The sequence below is a fragment of the Trachypithecus francoisi genome, unplaced genomic scaffold, assembly GCF_009764315.1.
Source record: "Trachypithecus francoisi isolate TF-2019V2 unplaced genomic scaffold, Tfra_2.0 Contig01554, whole genome shotgun sequence".
NCBI classification, from domain to species: domain Eukaryota; kingdom Metazoa; phylum Chordata; class Mammalia; order Primates; family Cercopithecidae; genus Trachypithecus; species Trachypithecus francoisi.
In genome coordinates, this window is record NW_022681439.1 from 3,480,345 (window position 1) to 3,499,556 (window position 19,212).

Consider the following 19,212-nt stretch of genomic DNA (forward strand, 5'->3'; position numbering starts at 1 on the left):
ATAGAAATAAATCTTCCCCTTAATGGTCAGTTGATTTTTGATAAAAGTACCAGTAAAAATCAGTTGGGAATGGATAGCTTTTTCAACCAATAGCATTGGAACAATTGGATATCCATATGTAAAAAAAGGTAAACCTAGACGCTTACCTCGTATCATCCACAAAAATTAACTGAAATGTATTATAGACCTAAACATAAGAACTAAAACTATCAAACTGCTTTAAGAAAGCACAGGAGAAAATCTTTATGACCTTCAGTTAGGCAAAGATTTCTTAGATATGACACCAAAAGTGACTGAAAGCAGATAAAGCAGATTAGCGATTTCCTAGTATTGGGTGTTACGCAGGTGTATACAACTGTCAGGACTCATGAAATTGTGTAGTCAAAATGGATCCAGTTTATTTTTTATAAGTTTTGTTGACTGAAAAGAAGATAAAAGAATAATGCAAAGGTTAAGTAGCTGATTAGAAACAGCTAAGGAGAAAATAAGTGATTTGGAATATAGATCTGAAATAATTACTCAGAATACGGAACAGAGAAGGAAGATGGAAAAACAGAGAGGTTAGACACATGCATGTGTAATAAAGGAATAAGATCGAATATTTATCACATGGGAGTTTAGGATAAAAGATGATAGAGGCTGGGTATGGTGACTGACACCTATAATCCTAGCACTTTGAGAGGCTGAGGCAGGCAGGTCACTTGAGCTCAGGAGTTTGAGACCAGCCTAGGCAACATGGCGAAACCCCATCTCTATGAAAAAATTTAGCTAGGTGTGATGACATATGCCTGTGGTCCCAGTTACTTGGGGTCTGAGGTGGGAGAATTGCTTGAGCCCAGGAGGTTGAGGTTGCAGTGAGCAGTGATCATGCTGCTGCACTCCAGCCTGGGTGAGAGAGCAAGACCCTGTCTCCAAAAAAAAAAAAAAAAAAAAAAAAGATGATGATGATAGAAGAAAGACAATATTCAAATACATAATGGTTGATAACTCTCCAGAATCAGTAAAAGTTAACTGAACCCTTAAGCTAAGGTATGCCAGCAAATACCATACAAGATAATAAAAAAAAAAACTTTAGACGTGTTGTTGTTCAGCTACTGAACAATAAAGCAAAGAAAATACCACAAAATTAAAGAAAAGACAAATTACCTGCATGGTGTTAGATTCACAGAGGAAAAAAATTTGATCCATATCTGTTCATGCTAAACGCTCTTAAGAGTTGGATTTGAAGGGAATTTCTTTAATCTGATAAAGGATGGCTATCAAAACCAAAAACATAACAAAAACAAATCTTGTATCATTCTCTCTAAGTTCAAGAATGAGACAAGGATGTCCATTATCACTACTCCTAGTCAGCTCAATAAGACAACAAGGAAAAATACAGGGTATAGGGATTGAAATGAAGATAGCAAAATTGTCGTTATTTATTGATTATATGTTTGTCTTTATAGGAAAAGGAAAGAATCTTGAGACCACAGGCATTTCTCTACACCACACACAAGTTTAAAGAGATGCAGTTAAAATGCAACAAAGATTATAGGGTTTCTAGGACTATATCTAAGAAAAGATAGTAAGACCTTTATTGAGAGAATTATAAAAATTTATGGAAAAAATTTTAAAAGCTTAAATAAATGGAGAGACAATATACTCGTGGATAGAGAGACTGAATATTCTGAAGATGGAACTCATTCCCTCCGATTTACAAAGTCAATACAATCATAATGAAAACCCCAGTTGGTTTTTACATTGGATTTGATAAAAGTTACATGATGGAAGACCAAAAGACCAAGAGGAGCGAAGTTACTCTTTGAAGTACAAAAAGGTGAGAGGAGGAGACTTAGCCTACTAGATACCAAACTTATTTTAAAAGCTCTAGGAGTTACTTAAGTGGACTAGTGGGACAGGATAGAAAGCACAGTACATTGGGACTGACAGAGCCACATTGCAGATCAATGGAGAGCCCTGTCATTCTCCAGAGTAGGAAATCAATAAATAATATATCATAGCGAAAATTCAAGAAATAACAGTATAATCATGTTATTTAGAAATGTAAAGGTAAACACCAAAAAAGCTAAAAATGTTGAAAATGATTGTCTTTGGGGAAAGCAAATTGGGATGGGCTAGCAAGGAACAGATAACTACATTTTTTTTAAAATAATAAATCTTTAGAAACTATGTTTTTTAAAATTAATTAATTTATTATTTTTTGAAACAGAATCTCACTCCAGTTGCCCAGGCTGGAGTGCGGTGGCACTATCACAGCTCCCTGCAGCCTCGACTTCCTGGGCTCACGTGTTCTTTCACCTCAGCATCCTAAGTAGCTGGAACTAAAAGCGCGTGCCACTGTGCCTGGCTAATTTTTGCATTTTTAGTGGAGCCAGGGTTTGGCCATGTTGCCCTGGCTGGTCTTGAACTCCTGGACTCAAGCAGTTTGCCTGCCTCTCAAAGTGCAGGGATTATAGGTGTGAACCACTGTGCCCAGCCTAGAAACTATGTTTTTAAAACTGGTAACATAAATAACTTCGAAAAGTGAAAAAATTTAATTAAAAATGTGATACTGTATCTTATAAAATCATGTTTTTAAAGTAATACTCTTGTCCTGTAGTACATCTAACATACTTTTTAGCTTTATCTTCCTGCTCTTGTAACCCATGGTTAGGCCAACTCAGATATACAGAACATATTGAAATTTACATATAATTTGATTTATTTATTTTTTTTTACTGTAAAACCTTTTGACAGTCTTCAAGGTGTTTTCAGTTAAGATGTTAAAATAAGTTGTCATTTGATAGTTTTATATTATATACTTTTAGTCCTTAGTGTATTCAGTTTGAAATTATTTCATTGACTTCTAAGCTTAACCTTCCTTAGTATTAAGTTGTTACTGGTTTAAGAAAGGTGTTACCAATCTTAGTACATTTTTTACCTTTTTTACAAGAAAAGAACAAAGGACCTGACGTAGGTAGTAGCTCTGTTCTCATCTGTTCTGGGGATGCATTATCTGGAATCTTACAGTCTTACTTGTGCTTTTAGAGGATCATTAACAAACTAAATGGGACCCAGAAAAGGAAGAAGTGGGATGATGTTGGCCATGGTAATTGTGGATGTGCTTAATATATTTAATTTGGGGAATAGAACACGAAGGAGAAACAACTGTCTTTCAAACATCTGATGGGATACCATGTAAAATAGGGAACTTGTGCCGTGTTTTCTGAAAGTACGGTAAAAACCAATAGAGGAAGCTACAGAGCAACAAGTTTTGCTCAGTATGAGAAAGAATTTTCTAGGAACTGGTGATACCTAGGAATGCAGGAAGCTGGCCCTGAACCATGGAGCTCCTTTTCTGTGCAGCTACTTACATATAAGCTACAGATCCTTCTGTTAAATTCCTGAGAAGTGGCTTCTTCATCAGTGAAAGTTGACCTCTAAGGTCTTTTAAAATTTCTCGGATTATTTTGTGACATTGAGATAGTTGCTTAGCTTTGAAGTATTTTGTGTTTTTCAGACCAGTGAATGGAGGCTAAGCTATGTCAATAAGGAATTTGCTGTCTGTCCCTCTTACCCGCCAATTGTCACAGTGCCCAAATCCATCGATGATGAAGCTCTTCGGAAGGTAGCTACATTTCGACATGGAGGGCGCTTCCCAGTACTAAGCTATTATCACAAAAAAAATGGGATGGTAAGTGCACAACACTACTGCTTGATGTACTAAAAGGCTTGGCTTGGGGATCTTTTCGTAGAAATGTTCCCTTTTTCTATCTGTCTGTTCACTGAAATGATTGTCCAGGTCTCCACCACGAGGGCTTCCTTAGTGTAAGCTTTAGGGAATCAGGAGTAGGGTGTTTTCTGTGGTGAGGATGTGATGCTGAATTCTTCCCATGATCCTTCTCAGCCGTATAAAAGCCCTGATAGCTGTATCTCCAGGACACTATACAAAGGAAACTAGTGTTTATTTGATGCTTACAGCAACATTCTTCTGGTAGAAAAATGAGAAATTTCTCTGCGCAGAATAATGGTAAAAGACTTAAATTTTTCTTACCAACTTTCCATGTGAAAGGTGAATTGAGCAGACGTATTTATTTTCAAAGGCGAGAAGAGTGATGCTCATGTCATTTAGTCACAACTCTAGTAAACACTGGAGTCAGGATTAAACAAGGAGTTAAGATAACTACCTTGTAATGGTGGTCGCTTGAAAGAACTCTAAACCATTCACCAGGGAAGACATTAGTATACTAGACACTGATTTCTTGAGAAAAGTTTCAAAAGCAAACATTTCCAGATTTATAGTTGGTAGGGTCGTTTTTGGAAACAAGTAGTTAAATCCTGGAATACTGAAAAGGATGGTAGAGGCTGCTGGAGAATAAATAATAGACAGTCAGCTTCTGAGGTATTGGAAATGATTTCCCAAACAATGAGAACAGTGTTTGAACTTTTAAATTTTGCCACTGGTGCCTTTACTTTTTATAATTCTTTTTAAAACCTACCAACTCTATGTATGTTTAGTTGAAGTCAAGGTTTACTGACTCCTAGGCCATTATTGTCTTATTACACGGCCAGGTCTACAGGTATTTCACACACTAAATGAATTGCAATATTTGATCTTAAAGAGGTGATATAATTTATTATGTGACAGTGTTTTGAGACAGAGAAACTGTGTAAAAGCTCCAGGCTTATCTTTTACAGTTATTAACTGTTATCAATACATGCAAATATTTATTTGTTTATGGATCAAATCCATCTCCAGAGTGTCACACAATTGTTTTTGAGGTACTCTTAATCTAGCTAATTTCTTTCTGTTTTCAGAAACTGTAAAAGCAACTGCTGTTGAATTTTCAGCTTTATTGTGCTTCTAGGTAATTATGCGAAGTGGTCAGCCACTCACTGGCACAAATGGGAGGAGGTGCAAGGAAGATGAGAAGCTGATAAATGCTACCCTCAGGGCGGGAAAGCGTGGCTACATCATTGACACCCGATCCCTGAACGTGGCTCAGCAAGCTAGAGCCAAAGGAGGTGGTTTCGAACAAGAAGCTCATTATCCCCAGTGGAGGCGAATTCATAAGTCCATTGAGAGGTAAAAGATTCCAGAGATAGTAAGGACTCTTATTAGAAGCTAATTACAGTGGGTAAGCCCTTAGCCATTTGAAAATCACAAGTGCTCAAATTAACCTATGCATTAATTTAGGGTCAGTGATTGTCTAGCCATCTTCTCATTTTTTTTAGTCAGCTTTATTAAGGTTTAATTGACAAATACAAATTATATGTATTTGTGATGTGCACTCTGCTGTTTTGATATACATGTACGTTGAGAACTGATTAAATGAAGTGAATGAACATAACTATCACCTCACATAGTTACCATTTTTTTGGACGGTGAGAACATTTAGTATCTATTCTCTCAGCAATTTTTAAGCATACAATATATTATTTTTAACTACAGTTACCATGCTGTACAATAGACCTGCAGAACTAATTCCTCCGAAGTGAAACTTTGTAACCTTTGATCAACATCTCCCCATATCTGTGTCCCTCCTACCCCGACCCCTCCTGCCACTTTCTCTTCCTCTGGCAGCCACCATACTACTCTCTGTTTCTATGAGTTTAACTTGTTTAGATTCCACATGTATGTGAGTGCATACAGTGTTTATCTTTCTGTGCATGGGTGCCTGGCTTATTTCATGTAGCATGATGTCATCCAGCTTCATCCATGCTGTGGCAAATGACAAGTTTCCCGTCTTTTTAATTTTTATTTTATTTTGTTGAGATGGAGTCTTGCTCTGTCACCCAGGCTGGAGTGCAGTGGCACGATCCCAGCTCACTGCAATCTCTGCCTCCCAGGTTCAAGTGATTCTCCTGTCTCAGCTTCCCAAGTAGCTGGGACTACAGGTGCCTGCCACCATGCCTGGCTAATTTTTGTATTTTTAGCAGAGACCGGGTTTTGCCATGTTGGCCAGGCTGGTCTCAAACTCCTGACGTCAAGTGATCCGCCTGCCTGGGCCTCCCAAAGTGTTGGAATTACAGGCATGAGCCACTGCTCCTGGCCTACCCTCTTTTTTAAGGCTGAATAGTATTTTATTGTGTATCGTACCACATTTTCTTAATCCATTCATCCATTGACGATTGGATTGAACCCATATCTTGAGTCCTTATCTTGGCTATTGTGAATAGTGCTGCAGTGAACATGGGAATGCAGATACTTCCTTGAGATCCTGATTGCATTTCAGATATTCGAAATACTTACTCAGAAGTGGGATTACTGGATCTTATCGCAGTTTCATCTTGAATTTTTTGAGGAGCCTCCATACTGTTCTCTACAGTGGCCATACTAATTTACATTCCCACCAGCATTGTACAAGGGTTCCCTTTTGTCCATATTCTCAACAACACTTGTTAAATCTTGTCTTTTTAGTAATAGCCATTCTAACAGGTGTGCGGTGATATCTCATTGTGGTTTTGAATTTCATTTCTCTGATGATAAGTGATGCAGAGCATTTTTTTTTCAAATACCTAGTGACCATTTGCATGTCTTCTTTTGAGAAATGTCTGTTCAGGTCTTGCCCATTCTTTAATCAGGTCATGTGTTTTCTTGCTATTGAGTTGAGTTTCTTACATATTTTGGATATTAACCCCTTATCCAGTGTATTGTTTGGCAGTGTTTTCTCCCATTCCATAGGTTGTCTCTTTACTCTGTTGATTGTTTTGCTGTGCAAAAACTTTTTAGTTTGATGCAGTCTCATTTGTCTATTTTTGCTTTTGTTGCCTGTACTTTTGAGGTCATATCCAAAAAAATCTTTGCCCAGACCAATGTCAAGAAGCTTTTTCCTTATGTTTTCCTCTAATTATTTTTACAGTTTCAGGTCTTATGTTTAACTCTTTAATCTACTTTGAGTTGATTTTTGAGTATGGTGTGAGATAAGGGTCGAGTTTCTTCTGCATGTGCATACTCAGTTTTCCCACCACCACTTATGGAAGAAACTCCTTTCCCCATTGTATGCTCTCGGCAGCTTTTTCAAACATCAATTTGCCATAAATGAATGGACTTATTTCTGGGCTCTATTGTATTCCATTAGTCAGTGTGTCTGTTTTTATGCCAGTGCCAAACTGTTTTGATTACTATAGCTTTGTAGCATACTTTAAAATCAGGTAGTGTGTGAGGCCATCAGGACCAGGGCTTTTCTTTGATAGGAGACCTTTTTAATCTTCTTCCTCATTATTGGTCTGTTCAGATTTTCTTTCTTCATGACTCAGTATTGGTAGATTGTATGCTTCTAGGAATTTATCCTTTTCTTCTAGATTATCCAGTCAATTTGTTAATGTGTAATTGTTCACAGTCTCTTATGATCCCTTGTATTTCTGTGATATCAGTTGTAATATCTCATCTTTCATTTCTAATTGTGTTTGCATTGTTTTTCTCTCTGTTTTTAGTGAAAGAACCTTTAGCTAAAGGTTTGTCAGTTTTATCTTTCTTTTTGAACAGCCAGCTCTTGTGTTTGATAAGCGAAAGCCATGCTCTTGGAGGCCTGCAGGAGTCCCTGTCACTAGCATTCTTTCTATAAGCCAGCCCTGTGATCTTATCACCACAAGGACAGCTCCTCTGCATGTAGATCAGCAGTTGCTACACCGAACAGATTTGCTACATATACTTATATTTTCCTAAGTCAAAGACTTTAGAGATTTCATTTCTCCCCATATCGACCTATTTTCGCACAGTTTCCTCCACCTATAGTCTCTTGTTTGCACTGTAAAAGAGTGATTTGTAAGTGTCTCTAGGTGGGTGAATGGGAGCTGTAGCTAGAAAACAGTGGGATTGAACTGGGTTGGGTAAGGCTGCTAATGGCACTGGGTCTCTAGTGTTAGATGGGTGGGAACAGGATTGCAAATGTAAGTGGTGCTGTGTCTCCTGACCTGTCACGAAACGCGGGGCTCTGGCCTCTCCTGTAGTCTGATAATCCAGGTGTGTGAACTAGGTTTAATCTGTTCAGATGAGGAATAGGTTACCATGGCAGGCATTTTAAGCCTTTGCAATAATATTTAAATATTAGTTTTTCAACCTTTAATCCTCAAATTACTGTATAGCAGGGTACATATTTTTATAGTATTTTGAACTACTTTTGCTCTTAGATATGTTGGAGGCTGAGTCTTTGGCTTGGTTTCTTTATCTTTCTATTTTCTGGGTTTGTTATTTTTTGCTTTCTTATTTTTAAAAGGTATCACATTCTTCAGGAGAGCTTAATCAAACTTGTGGAAGCTTGTAATGACCAAACACATAACATGGACCGATGGCTCAGTAAATTGGAGGCCTCTAACTGGCTGACTCACATCAAAGAGATTCTGACAGCTGCCTGCCTCGCGGCTCAGTGCATCGACAGGTAAAGTGCATTTCAGCATTCCTGAGCAGGACGTGCGCTGATAACTAGACTTTGTGTTTATCCAGACATATGTTTATAGATTCTGTGAAAGTTGGCAGTAAATTACTGTGTAGGCTAGTCAACACCACCCCATTATTGATGAGGTGTGTGCCTAACGTCTGGCATTTAATAGATAATGTTTGTTTAATAGATATGAACCATGTACATATACATGTCTTCCATGACACAAATTTTTAAGTACTAATGGACCTTTTTTTTTCTATAACATCCTTAAATCATGAATTTGCCAATTTTTTTCTTAAACTGTGAAATAGAATGAAAGGAAGTTTTCTTATTTTTTCTTAGAGGAGCAAACTTACCTCCTTACTTTTGAAATATCAGCGAAAGGAAACATGTAATTTTGCTACACAATAAAATGATCCTTTCTAACCTCTGGGATATCTTATTTCAAACTACTTGATACGTGGCTTTACATCTGGATCTCAAGTTGAGAACACCTCATTGTAGTGATGTTGAGTGTATGAAGTGATTTTAGTTTATCCACTCAGTTAAAGGTTGCTAATCCTTGAGTCTTGTGGCAGAAGACTTGAACAGAGGCAGAAGGATTGGCATAAATTCTTGCAGAAGCTTAGAATGCCCTTTCTAAGAAGGGGATTCCACTGAAACAATAGGTAGGTATAAGTATTATCACCACATGGTTAGATGGCACTTTTCTTCGAGACTTTAACTTGTTTTATTAATGCTTCCAAATTAGGGAAATATATACATAATTTGTTATGGTTAGAGAGAAATTCATAATAGAACGGGTTGCTGAAATCATGTGGTAAGTTAGTAACAGAACCATGAACAGGTAGAGTCCCTTGGGGTCAAGATTGCCAGGCTGTCCCTGTTCTTTTTGTTTTAGGCGTTAGGTGAAGCCCATTTAGCTAATAAACTGGGGGAATTAGCTACCAAGGTTCTGTGGCAGAGAAAGAACAAATACACAGTAATGTTGTTAATACTGAGGGTTTTGTTTCTTTTTAACCTGAGTTGACCACATGTCTCCTTACATTATGAGTACAGAGGTTTCTGTTTTCTTATGAAACAGGAATTGTAATAAACAGTTATCACTGCATTGTCTCAATTTGCAGCTGTAATAACACGACGATACAGATTAAGACACCCCTCAGTGCAGAATGCAGAACAGTTCTCATGATCTCCACCTTCCTTTCGTTTGAGCTGGCTGCCTTAAAGACAGAGGCTTCCAGACTCTTGGGAAGATTCAGGGTTTTGGTTTATTTTGCCATGTTTGGGTCCCTTTTTCTGATCTATATTAGCCTATTATTTTCACCTCCATAGAAATTTGCCTTTATAATTAATTACTGAAAACAAAAATAGACTTTTAAGTGAATCGAATTCAGAATATCCCACAGATGATTAAGGTATATATGCAGTATATACAGAAGCCTTAAAGTACATGCTCACCCCCCTCAGCCTAGTCATTAGGTTTTATCCTGAGAATGGGGTTAACCTAACCATAAGTGACTTCAAGGAATCTGTTACTTTTAAATTAAGACCCCTGAAGGAATTCAACAGAAGACAAAAAGCTAAGTATATCATCTACAGTGTAACAAAAATTGGCATCACCTAAATGTCCAACTATAGGATTAAGTAAATTGCAGTTCATCACTTAATAGTATATGACACACAGGCACACCTTGGAGATGTTGTGGGTTTGGTTCCAGAAAACCACAGTAAAGCAAGTGAGTCACATTCATGATTAATATTTGGTTTTCTAGTGCATAGAAAGTTATGTTTACACTATAATGCAGTCTGTTAATTGTGCAGTAGTATTACATCTAAAAAGAAAAAACAATATACATACCTTAATTTAAAAATACTTTATTAATATTTGAGGTTATTGGCCCTGGGAGAGGGCCTTGCCTCCCCATTGATGGCTGCTGACTGATCAAGGTGGTGGTTACTGAAGCTTTGGATGGCTGTGGCACTTTCTTAGACAAGACAGCAATGGAGATTGCCACATTAATTGACTCTTGCTTTCATGAAAGATTTCTCTGTAGCATGTGATACTGTTTGGTATTACCCACAGTAGAACTTGCAAAAGTAGAGTCAGTTTTCTCAAACGCTGCCACTGCTTTGTCACCTAAGTTGATGTGATACTCCAAATCTTTTTTTTTTTTTTTTTTTTTTTTGTCATTTCAACAATATTCACAGCATCTTTACCAGGAGTAGATTCCATCTCAGGATACTACTTTTCTTGCTCATCCATAAGAAGCAACTCCTTACTCTTTCAAGTTTTATCATGAAATTGCAGCAACTCAGTCAAATCTTCAGGCTCCTAATTATTTATTTATTTATTTAGGAGACAGGGCCTTGCTCTGTTGCCCAGCTGGAGTGTAGTGACAGGATCACGGTGCACCGCAGCCTAGAACTCCTGAGCTCAAATGATCCTCCCACCTCAGCCTCCCAAATAGCCAGGACTACTGGTGTACACCACCACACTCAGCTAATTTTTTTTTTTTTCAATTTTTAATAGAGGTGTGGTCTCTGTTTATTGCCCAGTCTGGTCTCAAACTCCTGAGCTCAAACAATCCTCCTGCCTCAGCCTCACAAAGTGCTGAGATTACAGGTGTGACCCACCCCACTCAGCCTTTTTTTTTTTTTTTTTTCTCTTTTAGAGACAGTCTTTTCCTCTGTCACCCAAGCTGGAGTACAGTGGCACAGTCATAGCTCAGTGTAACCTCAAACTCCTGGCTTCAAGCAATCCTCCTGCCTTGATCTCCCTAAGTATTGGGGTTACAGGCATGAGCCACTATGCCCCACCTTCAGGTTCCACTTCTAATTCTAGTTCTTTTGCTATTTCCGTAACATCTACAGTGACTTCTCCAATAAAATCTTATGCCCCTCAAAGTATCCATGAGATCTGGAATCAACTTTTTCCAAAATCCTGTTGATGTTGATGTTTTTAACCTCCTCCCGTGAATCACAGATGTTTTTAATGGCATCTAGAAATGTGAATTCTTTAGAGAAAGTTTTCCATTTACTTTGTCCAGAACCATCAGAGGAATCACTAGCTAGGGCAACTATGGCCTTAAAATAAAACTTGAAAGTTGAAATTACTCTTTGATCCATGGCCTGCAGAATAGATGTTGTTTTAGCAGGCATAAAAACAACATTCATCTCCTTGTACCTCTCCATCAGAGCTCTTAAGTGACCAGGTGCATTGTCAATGAGCAGTGATGTTTTGAAAGGAATCTTTTCTTCTGAGCAGTAGGTCTCAACAGTGGACTTAAACTATTCAGTAAACCATGCTGTAAACAGGCGTGCTGTCATCCAGGATTCATTGTTCCATTTATAGAGCACAGGCAGAGTAGATTTAGCATAACCCTTAGGGCCCCTAGGATTTTCAGAATTGCAAATGATCACTGACTTCAGCTTAAAGTCACCAGCTGCATTTTTTCCCTAACAAGAGAGTTAACGTGTCCTTTGAAAGCAGGCACTGATTGTTCCTCTCTAGCTATGAAAGTTCTAGATGGCATCTTCTTCCAATATAAGGCCATTTCATCTACACTGAAAGTCCATTGTTTAGTGGAGCTGCCTTTATCAATGGTCTTCGCTAGATCTTCTGGGTAACTCGCTACAGCTTCTGCCTGCGGCACTTGCTGCTTCGCCTTGCACTTGTATGTTATAGGGAGATGGCTTCTTTCCTTAAACCCCATGAACCAGCCTCTACTAGTTTCCAACTTTTCTTCTACAGCTTCCTCACCTCTCTCAGCCTTCATAGAACTTTGTAGAATGGAGGAGAGTGAAGGCCTTGCTCTGGGTTAGGTTTTGGCTTAAGGGAATATTGCAGCTGGTTTGATCTTCTATCCAGACCACTCAGACTTTGTCCATTTGAGCAGTAAGGCTGTATCACTGTATCATTTATGTGTTATGAGAAGCACTTTTAATTTCCATCAAGAACTTTTCCTTTGCATTCGCAGCTTGGTTAACTAGAGCAGGCGGCCCAGCTTTTGGCCTGTCTCAGCTTTTGACATGCCTTCCTCACTAAGCTTAATCATTTCTAGCTTTTAATCTAAAATGAGACATGCTACTCTTCCTTTCATTTGAACACTTACAGGCCATTGTAGGGTTATTAATTGGCCGGCCTAATGTCAATATTGTTGTGATTCTGGGAATAGAGAGTCTCCCTAAAGAGAGAGTCAAAGGAACAGGTGCTTAGTGGAGCAGTGAGAGCACACACAGCATTTGTCGATTAAGTTCACTGTCTTATATGGACGTGGTTCGTGATGCCCCCAAAACTTGCAGTAGTAACATCAAAGATCACTGATCACAGATCACCGTAACAGTTGTAATAGTAATGAAAAATTTTGGAATATTGTGAGAATTACCAAAATGAGACAGAGACACAAAGTAAAACATGCTGTTGGAAAATGGGTGCCAACATACTTGCTTGACACAGGATAGCAGCAAACCTTCCATTTGTGGAAAATACAGTATCTGTGAAGAGCAACCGAGGGAAGCTCCATGAATGAGCTGTGCCTGCCACTGTTAAAATCCTGGTTCTGAAGATGACGTACAAACATGGAAGGCTACGAGTGTAGAATAAGAGTGAGAATAGAGGAAATTGCCTCTTATTAAAGCTGTGTGTAGTATGTATGTACATGGGTAAAAACTGACAGTAGTAACCAAACCCGAAGCTTTTGTGTGAAGGTGGTGGTTTTTATTTTTCCAAAGTTTCCTTCATTGTTTCAACAGAAAGGGTGGAAGAAGGGGAGGGGAGAAGATGTAGTAAATTTAGTTTTGGTGTTTTCTTTCATTCTCTTTAGAATAATGGGGTTCCAGACACTTATGAGTCTCATGATGCAGTGGTATCTTTACCACTGACTTTCTAGATTGACAGTTTTATGTTTGTTTTTTTCCTGTTGTCATGTTTCTCAAAGTGTGGTCTACGTCTCATTTTCCAGATTGAATTAGTTTCTGAAGGTGTCCTTATAGTCAGCTGATGGTGGAAAGGTAGAGTCAAAGTCAGAAAAATAATTTTAGTGTGTGTCTGTACATTTGATGAGAAGAGGCTTTAACCAATGATTAAAGTGGAAAGGCTTTAACCAATGATTAAAGTGGAAATGCCTTCTGTGGTAAGAACTGCTTTTTGGTTTTGTAAAGGGAAAGACAAACTCGGCTGAAAGGTTCTGTGAAGTTCGTTACAACTTAAAGAGGTCTTGCCGTGTGAAATTTGGGATTCATTATAGTCGTACTTTTTCCCAAGAGAAACTTATCTATCGTGTGCCTTAGATTTAGATTCTGAACTCTACAAGTCAGAGCAGAATGTTGTACTCAATACACTGAATAGACTGAACTCAGTAGACTAAAATGTTGTGCTCAATAAACGCTTGTTATGAACAGAGTTCATTGACCATGTCGGGCATTTCCATTTGTACTCTTCCCTGATTTTCCTGTCAGGGAAGGAGCATCAATACTGATTCATGGAACAGAAGGAACTGATTCCACACTCCAGGTGACCTCCCTGGCCCAGATCATCTTGGAGCCAAGAAGCAGGACCATTCGTGGTTTCGAGGCCCTGGTTGAAAGAGAGTGGCTACAGGTGAGAAGAGCCGTTCGCTTCACAGAGGAACTGCTCATCGACGCTGTGATCCTGGTTTGTGTGGTAGCTGACATAATGTGTGAATTTTTGATTGATTAAAATGTCTAAATGGTGTGTTTAATTTCCTGCAGGCCAGTTAATCTGTCTTCTCCTCGTTTCTGGATGTCTCTTTGCCTGTATTCCTCACTTGACCTTTCCTTCACTTGGCAAACTCTTGTTGGCTGTGCTTTGTCACCTACAGGAGAAATACAAAGAATGGGAAGCATGGTGCGGTCTCCCAGAAGCTGGGTCTTGACGGAGCAAAGACACAAGCAGTCGGGGAATGGAGAGTGGGGCCTGTAGTTGCAAGGAAAGCACTTTAGCCCCTTCTGCCTTTTGCTCGTGCTGCTCCACCCTGTGAAGCTTCCTTCACAGATAAAACTGGATCATGTAATGTTGGATGGCTACCAAAATAAAGGTCTCCTTCGTAACGGGGGTTGATGGCCTCCACAGAGATTGCTTTTGAATATATTTTTACTGTGTCACCTGGTAAATAATTGTATTTGAACACAAATGCTTACATATCTTGAAAGCAGACATTTTTCTGGCAAAAAGACTATCTTGCCCTCTGGTTACAATTCACATTTATTATGTACTAATGTTGTTACGTACACCATGTCCACCCTGCCTGCCAACCGACCTTACCTCTGTTTAAGTCAGACCATCCTAAGTTTATGCTCCATATTTGACGAAAGTCTATTGAGCTATATTCCTCATGAAGCATAGTAGACAGGCAAATGAGTATGACTGACTTATTTATATGTTATTTTAATGGATATCAAAATTCTATGAACCACTGTAAAATTTCTGTGGCATTACCTTTGTCACATACAGTAGCAGAAGGACCCAGAGACAAAGCAGATCTGTGAAATTCCTAGCAGAGTATGATTTGTGTTAAGGTCAGTATTTGGGTTCTGAACAAGACAGTCAAATGAGTCTTAAATTTACTTTGGTCAGTAGGTGGCAGACCCTTGCCATTGTTTTTGGGAGAAGAGGGTAATTAAGGACAGCTTTATCTCCAGTAGAAAAGTACTCATAAAGATCTTTCAACACAGTAACTTTTCATATATCATTAGAGATTTACTGTCAGAGCTGACGTTATAAAGTTGATCAGAGTTCCATATCTGTCTCCACTTAGGGTGAGGTTTGTATAGTGTACAAGACAATCTACAGCGTTAGATAGAGGTGATGATTCTTCTTTGTTTGTACTGAGAGCTTATGTTCTTTGACTTTGCTCCAGATTTTGTAGACCTAGAAAGGTTTATTTTGTAAGTTTATTATTACTTAAGTTGGTTATTCTTCCATAGGATATTCCAAGGGCAATGCAGTTCCTGTGGTCACACCTTAGCTGCACAGCCTCATTAAGGATTTGGAAGTGTGTCTTTTTCCTTAGTTGCTGCAACTATTTATTTTATACCAAGAAATCATTAATCTGTACAACAGCTACCCTAATTATATGATGTTCCAGGTACTAGGAGTGTCACTGTAATTGTGTGTAGTGGTCTCAGTAGAATGCTCTGTCATGAGATCTCACCAGGATATGACTGTCACGCCTCCATCTTCCCCCAGGCTGGTCACCCGTTCCAGCAGCGCTGTGCACAGTCAGCCTACTGTAACACCAAGCAGAAGTGGGAGGCTCCTGTGTTTCTTCTCTTCTTGGACTGCGTGTGGCAGATCCTTCGTCAGTTTCCCTGTTCTTTTGAATTTAATGAGAATTTCCTCATCATGCTCTTTGAGCATGCTTACGCTTCACAGTTTGGAACATTTCTGGGCAACAACGAAAGTGAAAGGTGAGTACACTGCTCATGTGGGGACCTTTCCTTTTCCCTTGTTTTGGCTACTTTCTAAGTAGCCAGAATCTCCTAGGAGACCACGATTTGGCTCTATGTTAAAATTAGAGCCAAATCTAGGTCTACAGTTAATTATAAGTTAAATGACCTGAAGTATATTCTTATTATGAGACAATCTCATGCTAGGTGAGAGCATGTCCTAGACTTTGTTCTGTTAGATTAAAATTAGTCTGTATATGAATTAAGGGGCAACCATTTTAAATGTTAATTTCTTGACATAGGATCATAGTATCTTACATGTGGAAAAAGCTTTAATTTATAATTTAGCTCTTCCCTCTAATTTTATTAAGAAAGTAAGATCCAGAGAAGTTAAGTGACTTTTCCCAGGATGTACAGCCAGTTGGTCATCAAAAGTGTGGCCTAGAGCAGTGATCCCCAACCATTTTGGCACCAGGGACCGGTTTCGTGGAAGACAACTTTTCTGTGGATTGGGTGGCGGCGGGATTGGTGATGGTTTTGGGGTGAAACTGTTCCACCTCAGATCATCAGGCATTAGATTCTCATTAGGAGAATTCTCATAAAGGCACACCCTAGATCCCCGACATGTGCGGCTCACAGTAGGGTTTGCACTCCTGTGAGACTCTAATGCTGCTGCTGATCTGACAGGAGGTGGCAATACGTGCTCACCTGCCACTCCTCTCCTGCTGCGTGGCCGGTTCCACCAGTAAGGGTCCATGGCCTGGAGTTTGGGGACCCCTGGCCTAGATTACAGGTCTTCCCCCTCTTGCTGTAGACTTTGTTACACCTAGAAACTGTCCTCAGGCCCAGAGTGACACACTCATCTCCCAGCCCAGGCACCATCAAGTGTATAGGTTCATTTAGAAGACTGACATCAGCATGATTCTTCGGGGAGGAAGCCTGCTGACCTCTTTAGGGCACCATCACCAGGCTTCCTTGCCTCATTACTGGCAGCCACCATTTTCTAAAGCATGTGCTTTTTAGCCCTGGACTGTACTCTGGCAGGGAGGGACAGGAGGGATTGGCAATTTCTTTTTTTTTTTTTTTTTTTTTTTTTTTTGAGGCAGAGTCTCGCTCTGTCGCCCAGACTGGAGTGCAGTGGCGCAATCTCGGCTCACTGCAAGCTCCGCCTCCCGGGTTCACGCCATTCTCCTGCCTCAGCCTCCCGAGTAGCTGGGACTACAGGCGCCCGCCACCTCGCCCGGCTAGTTTTTTGTATTTTTAGTAGAGACGGGGTTTCACCATTTTAGCCAGGATGGTCTCGATCTCCTGACCTTGTGATCCGCCCGTCTCGGCCTCCCAAAGTGCTGGGATTACAGGCTTGAGCCACCGCGCCCGGCCGGGATTGGCAATTTCTATAGCCAAGGAAGTTTGGAGAATGTGCATAATATCGTCTCTGCTTAGAGGGTCACAAACACATAATCATTAAAGGCTTTAAGACACCCTTCAGTAAAGCAGTGTATATAACTTTAATTCAACATTTAAGAAATGTGTTTAGTGGCTCAAGCCTGTAATCCCAGCACTTTGGGAGGCCGAGACGGGTGCATCACGAGGTCAGGAGATCGAGACCATCCTGGCTAACACGGTGAAACCCCATCTCTACTAAAAAATACAAAAACTAGCCGGGCGAGGTGGCGGGCGCCTGTAGTCCCAGCTACTAGGGAGGCTGAGGCAGGAGAATGGCGTAAACCCGGGAGGCAGAGCTTGCAGTGAGCTGAGATCCGGTCACTGCACTCCAGCCTGGGCTACACAGCGAGACTCCGTCTCAAAAAAAAAAAAAAAAAAGAAATGTGTTTGACGATGAATTTTTTTTGGTGTTATACCTGTTAATATCCTCAGGACTAGCTTTCAAGAAGGGATCAAAATAGATTCCCATTCTGCTTCCCAGTTGGTAGAGGCTGCCAGCAATGCTGAATGGGAAGGATTCTGAAGTGGTGTCAGGCTCAGCCAGAACAACTTCAGTGGTTGGCCGGCCATGGGCAGGGGGCACAGGGCTGGAGGCAGTGGATACAAGAGTGTCCTGTCCTTGTCATCCTTGGTTCCTGGGAGCATAGCGTGGGACATGCTATCCCAGCAGTTAAAGTCCAGTGCCACATAGGCTCTTTGATTATGTGGATTATTTTTATTGCTTGCTGAAAAAGAATGCACTAAGTTGCACGTAGCTCATAAATAATGTGGTTTCAGAGACAAAACTGACTTTATAATAAAATTTCAATTTAAATAAATTCTTATGAGAATTGAATGTATTATCTTTTTGGTTGATGTAAGGTTTGCCACAGGCTGTCTTTCAATCTGTGTTAAAATGTATTTTTTTCTAAAACATGCCAATCAACTGTTAATCATTCTCTGACAGTTTATTACATGATAAAGAGTGTTCCAGAGTTTTAGAATTATTATGAATCCTATTAATTGTATGTGGATATAGATTAAATATGTATTTACATCAAGATTCACATTCATTTTTCATCTTTGACAGTCTGTATTTTATGTACATGTAATTTATTTTCCCTCAAAGCTAATCTCTAAAAAATTTTAAGTTTTGTTTAAAATTTGACTCAACCTCCATTTTTAATATTAATATGGGCATAAGAAGGATACAGTGGACTTTGGGGTCGTGGGGGAGGTAATGGAAGGGTGACCAGGGATAAAAGACTACAGATAGGGTTCAGTGTATACTGCTCGGGCGATGGGTACACCAGAATCTCACAGATCACCACTACAGAACTTACTCATGTAACCAAATACCACCTGTTCCCCAATAACTTACGGAAAAATTAAATTTAAAAATCAAGGCCGGGCGCGGTGGCTCAAGCCTGTAATCCCAGCACTTTGGGAGGCCGAGACGGGCGGATCACAAGGTCAGGAGATCGAGACCATCCTGGCTAACATGGTGAAACCCCGTCTCTACTAAAAAATACAAAAAACTAGCCGGGCGAGGTGGTGGGCGCCTGTAGTCCCAGCTACTCGGAGGCTGAGGCGGGAGAATGGCGTAAACCCGGGAGGCGGAGCTTGCAGTGAGCTGAGATCCGGCCACTGCACTCCAGTCCGAGTGACAGAGCGAGACTCCGTCTCAAAAAAAAAACAAAAAAACAAAAACAAAAAAAATCAAAAAAAAAATTAGAGAGTGGTTATCAAACAATGTAAATAGTAAAGACCCTGGGGGTCTTTCCAGGCATTCATATTTGTAAGCTATCCTGTTTGTTTCTGCACAACAAGCCCTTTCTTACGGAAACTATAAAATTAAATAGGACATAAATGTCAAAAAGTGTATGATTTTTGTGTTTATATTGTAGGCTTCTCAGAAACAAAAAGGTTAGTTTTTTTTATACTTAGCTATTTTTAATTAAAATAGAATACCAACTACAACAAAGGACTTTTGTGTACAGTCATGTTCTCT

The 19,212-nt window shown here is 39.6% G+C and overlaps 1 protein-coding gene across 2 annotated transcripts in view; it reads left to right on the plus strand.

Annotated features, from left to right (window-relative positions):
* Positions 1-19,212, plus strand: part of MTMR9 (myotubularin related protein 9) — a 45,757-nt gene that overhangs the window by 18,117 nt on the left and 8,428 nt on the right. For both annotated transcript variants that reach the window (XM_033177016.1, XM_033177025.1), the window contains 5 exons: positions 3,503-3,676; positions 4,851-5,068; positions 8,202-8,363; positions 13,827-13,968; positions 15,577-15,797. In XM_033177016.1, coding sequence (XP_033032907.1) covers positions 3,503-3,676; positions 4,851-5,068; positions 8,202-8,363; positions 13,827-13,968; positions 15,577-15,797 — 917 coding nt within the window. The remainder of the gene's footprint in view (positions 1-3,502; positions 3,677-4,850; positions 5,069-8,201; positions 8,364-13,826; positions 13,969-15,576; positions 15,798-19,212) is intronic.